A 6058-nucleotide genomic window follows, 5' to 3' on the forward strand; every position below is an offset into this window, starting at 1 on the left:
AACAATAATAGCAATAGCTAACATAACAATGACAAGAAACAACGATAACATACATAAACATAAAACAATAAGTAAGCTCGAGATAATAATTTATTTACTCATATAGGAGAACTCCATTCCGGAAAACAAACATTCACCGGGGAACCCGACTCTGGAAGATTCCTCTGATCACAGATTGGCTGTCATCAAAGAAGTCGAACTGGTGACACAGCTGGTTGCCCAGTCGATGTAAACGTGGAAGAGGGCCGTGCATGATGTGGTTGGTGGGGTGCGACCGACCAAAAAACAGGTTACATGAGCGGGTCAATCTTGAAGCTCGTAGATCAATGCGACAGAGTAGGTCAGGACAATCGACCGTGCAACGAAGTCAATCAGCCTGTTGCCTTCTAGTAGACAGAGGGAGAAGTCCAAGAGATGCCTCAACTAGATCAATGGGTACATCAAAATAGTTGTGACCCAGCCTAACACCGACAGCTCGGACGAAGCGTCGCTGGATCCTGTCTAGACGTTCAATGTGATTGTGCTGATAAGGAGACCAGACAACAGAACAGTTTTCAAGTATACTCCTTACCAAGGACTTATATAGGATATTCAACGCCACAATGCCAAGACCACTCCTTGAAGCTCTTAGTATGAAGTTGAGCATTCGTAGGGCTTTGCCGCAGATGAAGTCAATATGCTTATCAGGGCTAAGATCTGCAGAGAAGACGACACCCAGATCACGGACGATTGTACTGCGAGATTCCAGTTCCAGTTCCATTGAGCACGTAGTCAGATACCACAAGAAGTTGGGCAGAGCGAGTGAAAGAAACCAATAAACATTTGGCGGCATTTATGCTCATAACGTTAGTGATGCACCAGTTCTCAATTAAGCATAGGTTCATCTGCAGTCTCTCAGTGTCAGAAGGGTCCCTAACAGCACGGAAGACCTTGTCATCATCCGCAAACATTAGGCAGTCAACATTTAATGACTTGACCAAGTCATTAATATAGAGATTGAAGAGAAAGGGGCCCAGGCGTGGCCCCTGAGGGACACCAGAATTGGCGGTGAAAGGTCTTGACAGGGCGCCAGCGAAACTAACTAGGAAAGTTCTATCACTTAAGTAGGAGTGAAACCAAGAAAGTAGGCTACCACATATACCATAACCGTGAAGTTTGGCCAGAAGGTGCCCATGACTGAAAGCATCAAAAGCTTTGCTAAAAGCAATATAAACACTATCGACCTGGACGCCACTCGAGAAGGCAGACAAAATGTAATCCACATAAACAACCAAGTTGCTAACTGTTGACCTACCCCGGACAAAGCCATGTTGCAGCGGCGCTATGATATTTTTGAATTGGAAGCTCACATAGTCAAGAACTAAGCTTTCGAAAATCTTCCCCAGAACTGGCTGAATAGCAATAGGTCGGTAATTGTGGACATCAGAAGGATCAGACGACTTATGAATCGGCACAATAAAACAGCTCTTAAGTCCATCAGGGAATATACCATCCTCAAGTAATCTATTGAAGATGACTGTAAGTTGAGGCGCAATAATGGGAGCACAGAAGCGCAAGACGGATGGAGGAATCAAGTCAGGCCCAGTTCCCTTGGAAGTGTCCAATGAAGAAAGTTTTCTCTCCACATCCTCAACCCTAAACAAACAAGACGACATATTGATCTGGGTAGAGAAGTCAAACTGAGGGATGAGGTCAACCGAAGGTCTATATACGGATGCAAAATAATCAGCAAATAGGTTACATATACCCTCAGGACTAGATTCACGTTGATCATCCGAGAAATATTCATTTGCTCTGGTAGACTCAGATTTCAGGTTCCTGACAAAACTCCAGAAAGCCTTGATATTTAGGGGAATAGAGTTGTTAACTCGCTCCATGTATGTTGCATGGCAAAGGTCACTCAGCTTCTTACAATGGTGTCGGGCCCTCTGGAATTCTAAATAATGCCCATAGGTACCAGTAGCCTTGTATTTTCTGTGCAAGATCTTTTTGCACATGACAGCACTCCTCAACTCAGGAGAAAACCATGATGGAAATCTACACACACCGCCTCTCTCTTCAATGGAGTATGCTTCAGAACAATATTATGAATGGTCTTTTGAAACTTATCAAAAAAATCATGACTATCAGGTATATGATAAAACACCTCACCACAGCAAAGACTAAGCTCGTTGTAAACTTCCTGAGTGTTGCATCGCATAAAGTTATAATTCATTGCGACATTGGACACCGACCCACAGGTTTGTACGGGTACCTCGATGTGAAGAGGAGGATGAGCAGCTTCAGAAGGCAAGACAGGATCAGAGGCAGGAGAGACGAGACACTTCTCATCACTGCTGAATACAAGGTCAAGCATAACCCCTCGAGCATTAAGAACTCTATTAATCTGATACAGTCGGTGCAAGGACATCAGGTCGCGCAATAGCTGAGATGACTTATTGCTGGCAGGTGGAGACATGTCAGACCAATTAACATCAGGGAGATTAAAATCACCAACCAGCAGTACCACATCATAATCAGGACCAGTACTCAAAAACTCTTCAATAATGTCACAGAAGTTCGAGTAGGGTTCAGCAGGTTTATTCGGTGGTATTTATTTATTTATTTAACTTCCAACGGTCAAAAGACCAATTTACAACGGGTTACAGTTTTACATAGTTTCTCAAGATGACTAGTACTTATAAACACAGAGGGCCAAGCCAAACATGCAATTGGACTTTAAACAAAGTCCAATAAGTAAATGGTTACTAAGTTCGGTAACCATTATTGAATTTTTCACAGCCACCAATACTCCACCACCACTAGATTTGGAACTTGAGGCAGAAGATCTATCAGAACGAAATACTTTGAAATTAGAAAGGCCGAGCTCGGCTGAGGATATGTCATCACTCAGATTGGTCTCAGTCAAGACTACAATATCGTATACAGAAACAGGGATGGACTGTTTGATATCTTGAATTTTAGTTCTTAACCCATTAACATTCTGATAGTAGACACTGCTGACTACGCCGCTCAGTATTTTGAAGCCTGCTTCATTATCTTCGGCGTTCCATTCACGTACCTTATAGTGAGATTCTTCTCTCCCTTCTCTGAGCGCACTTTGAGCTGGTCCCTCAAGTTGATATGATCACGTTCACGGGGTGTGCGATCTCTTGACACTCTTACATCAGCAAAGTCGGGATCGATGCCACGAAGGACGTTTTCATCAAAGTTTCTCAAGAACTCAATGACAGCCTGTAGAGTAGGAAGAATGAGTTTTAGGGGGCGCACCTTTTTATTAGTCGCAGCACCAATACGGTAGCACTAGAAGGTAAGATCAGTTTGGGATGGACAGAAGGCATTAATCAAGGCTTGAACCTTATCTAAATCGTGACGCACTCTCATAGCCACATCGCCACTTTTGCTTTCAGATAAGCTATACACAATAACATTATTGGCACGACGAGCTCTGTCATTAGATTCCTCCAGTATTGATTCTAGATTTTCAGTTAGAGGGCAATCTTTAAGTGATTGGACGTCTTGCTGTAAAGCAGTTATCTTGGACTCATTAGCAGAGACTCGAGACTCCAATTCAGCAATAGAAGCTTTAATGCTGGATAAATCGTGTTTTATATCCTCAATTCCCTGTGACAGGCCATCAAGCAAATTCAGTTTATTAATAACACGATCAAATTTTGAGGAAAGATCAGATATTTTAGAGGTAAGTGGTAAAAAATCTAAAAAAATATGAACGTGTCCAATATAACTTGAACTAGTACAATGTTCTTCACAAATAACATACTAATTGAGTTTAACAAGAAGAACTAATTATTGATTGAGCGTTAGCAATACCTACCACTCTTGGGGCTGTAAATATTTCGTCACTGTCTATCTGTCCGCTCTAAATCACGAAAATTAACATACGCAAAAACTGTGAATGAAGCTTCAGTTCTATATGAGAAACACTGAATTAGATGATGGTGCATGTCACTGCACTGGAAGAGGCTGGTTGTTAGCTAATATGTTTATGAAGGAAACAGGACATTTGCCATCGTTAAGTGAAACAATAAATCAGTAACACTACGTTTCGAGATATACAATCTGATCTCTTCTTCAGGTAATAACTAACCAAATACATAATTACAAACTAGGTTAAAATAAACAAATCATACCAAAGCGTTGTGGCACGCCTAATTCAGGAATCACAACCACCATGTTGTTTGTAAACTTCACTAACTCTAAAAACATGCACTTAATAAAAAAACTATATACAACACCAATCATTAGAACTGAACTACAGAATACAGGTCACAATACGTCTGCATTCATCTACCAACAATCTACGACTGACCAGAGGGCACTAGCAAATGGCAATCGTCACGGCAGACAAAAACAAGATGGCGGAAATAAAAAGGAAGGGGGAGAGGAATGGGCCCTTTTTCCTTTCCTCATTGCTTCACTTAACGATGAAAAATGTCCGGAAAAATCCTGTTTCCTTCACAATCCTTCCATAAATAATATGTTTACACGAATTTTATAGGTAACCATGATGGCAACGAAAAAATAGCAGAGTAAATAGTTACCCTATTGAGCATGTGACATATTGACGCATATAACCTAACTATAATCGTTTTACGGTGACTTGGTGTGTAAATCTGTATTATTTAAACACTGATATTGAAAGCCAACTGACTGAAAAAAACTGTAAATGTAGCAAGTGGCAAGATATCACAAGAAAGCCACTATCTTTAGGCTAGAAATTTTCTCTGAAAAATTTCTACATGTACATTAATGAATTCTATGCTATTGCATATCTAACTTAGAAATTTAGCTTAGCGTCGGCAAAGTCTTTCATTTAGTAGGCCGACGCAATTTTTCTTCTGTTTACTGGGGGATGTAAACATTCTGTCAAGTATGATTGTCAGTGGTTCCATCTGTCAGTGATAGAATTTTATATATATATATATATACTTGAAATTTTGCATTGAACGTTAGCACAGCAATATATCACTCTTTTAATCTACGCATGGGTAAAGTAAAGGAGGGGTTTGTCCGTGTATTGTACATAACTATTTATTTCACTGGCGTGAAGTCGATGTTTTAATATACTGTTTTGGTGTGGTGCAGCACCTCTGCTGAGGTCTTGAAGTTAAGTTACAGTCACACAGAGGATAATTATTCAGGGGGTTTTAGTGAAAATATGCATTATAGAATACGTTGGATGTTTAATATTGTAATAATTTAGAACAAGTGAATGTAAAATCTTAAAAAACAGTATAAGATTAGAGGAACAGACCCCCATAGGTAGTCAAATAGATGAATACATAAAATTTACATTCTTCTTCTTCTGTGGTAATCTAGAACTTGAAATGAAATGATCTGAAGGACCAACTGGGCTTTATGGGGCTCTGGGATCCACATGCTTCTTGTCTGAAGATCCGCTATAGACATTTGAACCAATCTATTAATATTTTCTGATCTTAAAGATAGCAAAGTCACGATAGTGTTTTGAACTATAAAGGAAAATACCAGATTTACATGAATAATACTTTTAAAGAGTTTTTAAATATTATTTTTCCGACATTACATAAACACAAAATGCATCTACTTTAGCTTTATATTGATTTAATAATTTCGATAAAAAGATGTATTACACAATTACTGTACATAGACAATTAATTTAAATGAGACATGCTGAAGAAAGCAGTTGTCTTTATTTATTTGAAGTAAAACACTTCACTTTAAATAATAAATTGGTGTTTTGTCAGGATTGAAGAAATGTTGGATTAACCCCTTGACACAGGCATGCACCTGACAGCAAGGCTCAAGTGTTGTGACACACACAACAAGGGCAACATCAAGTGTGACACAAGTGTTGCTGTGTTGTCATCCCAAACACGCCCCCGCCGTTCTGTTACACTGGGTGTTGTACCAATATAAAATTGAAAATCGGCAGTCGTATATTATCAAAGCCAAATGGTATTCACAGTATATGCGTTTTATAAAATAAAACTCGTTTAAAGAATTTGTAAAATACAATTACAAAGAACACAATTATATGAGTGTCGTGACATTAGAG

At 39.4% G+C, this 6058-nt stretch overlaps 1 protein-coding gene across 1 annotated transcript; it reads right to left on the reverse strand.

Moving 5' to 3' along the window:
* Nucleotides 1-719: 719 nt before the first annotated feature.
* On the reverse strand, nucleotides 720-5281 carry LOC124358142. Its single transcript, XM_046810435.1, has 6 exons — nucleotides 5276-5281; nucleotides 3379-3624; nucleotides 3062-3234; nucleotides 2749-2966; nucleotides 2239-2538; nucleotides 720-2071 (listed from the first exon to the last, which is right to left on the reverse strand). Exons 1-6 carry the CDS (start codon nucleotides 5279-5281, stop codon nucleotides 720-722), a joined length of 2295 nt encoding a protein of 764 aa, XP_046666391.1.
* Between the last annotated feature and the right edge of the window lie 777 nt (nucleotides 5282-6058).

Source organism: Homalodisca vitripennis, chromosome 3 (genome assembly GCF_021130785.1).
Source record: "Homalodisca vitripennis isolate AUS2020 chromosome 3, UT_GWSS_2.1, whole genome shotgun sequence".
Classification (NCBI taxonomy): Eukaryota; Metazoa; Arthropoda; class Insecta; order Hemiptera; family Cicadellidae; genus Homalodisca; species Homalodisca vitripennis.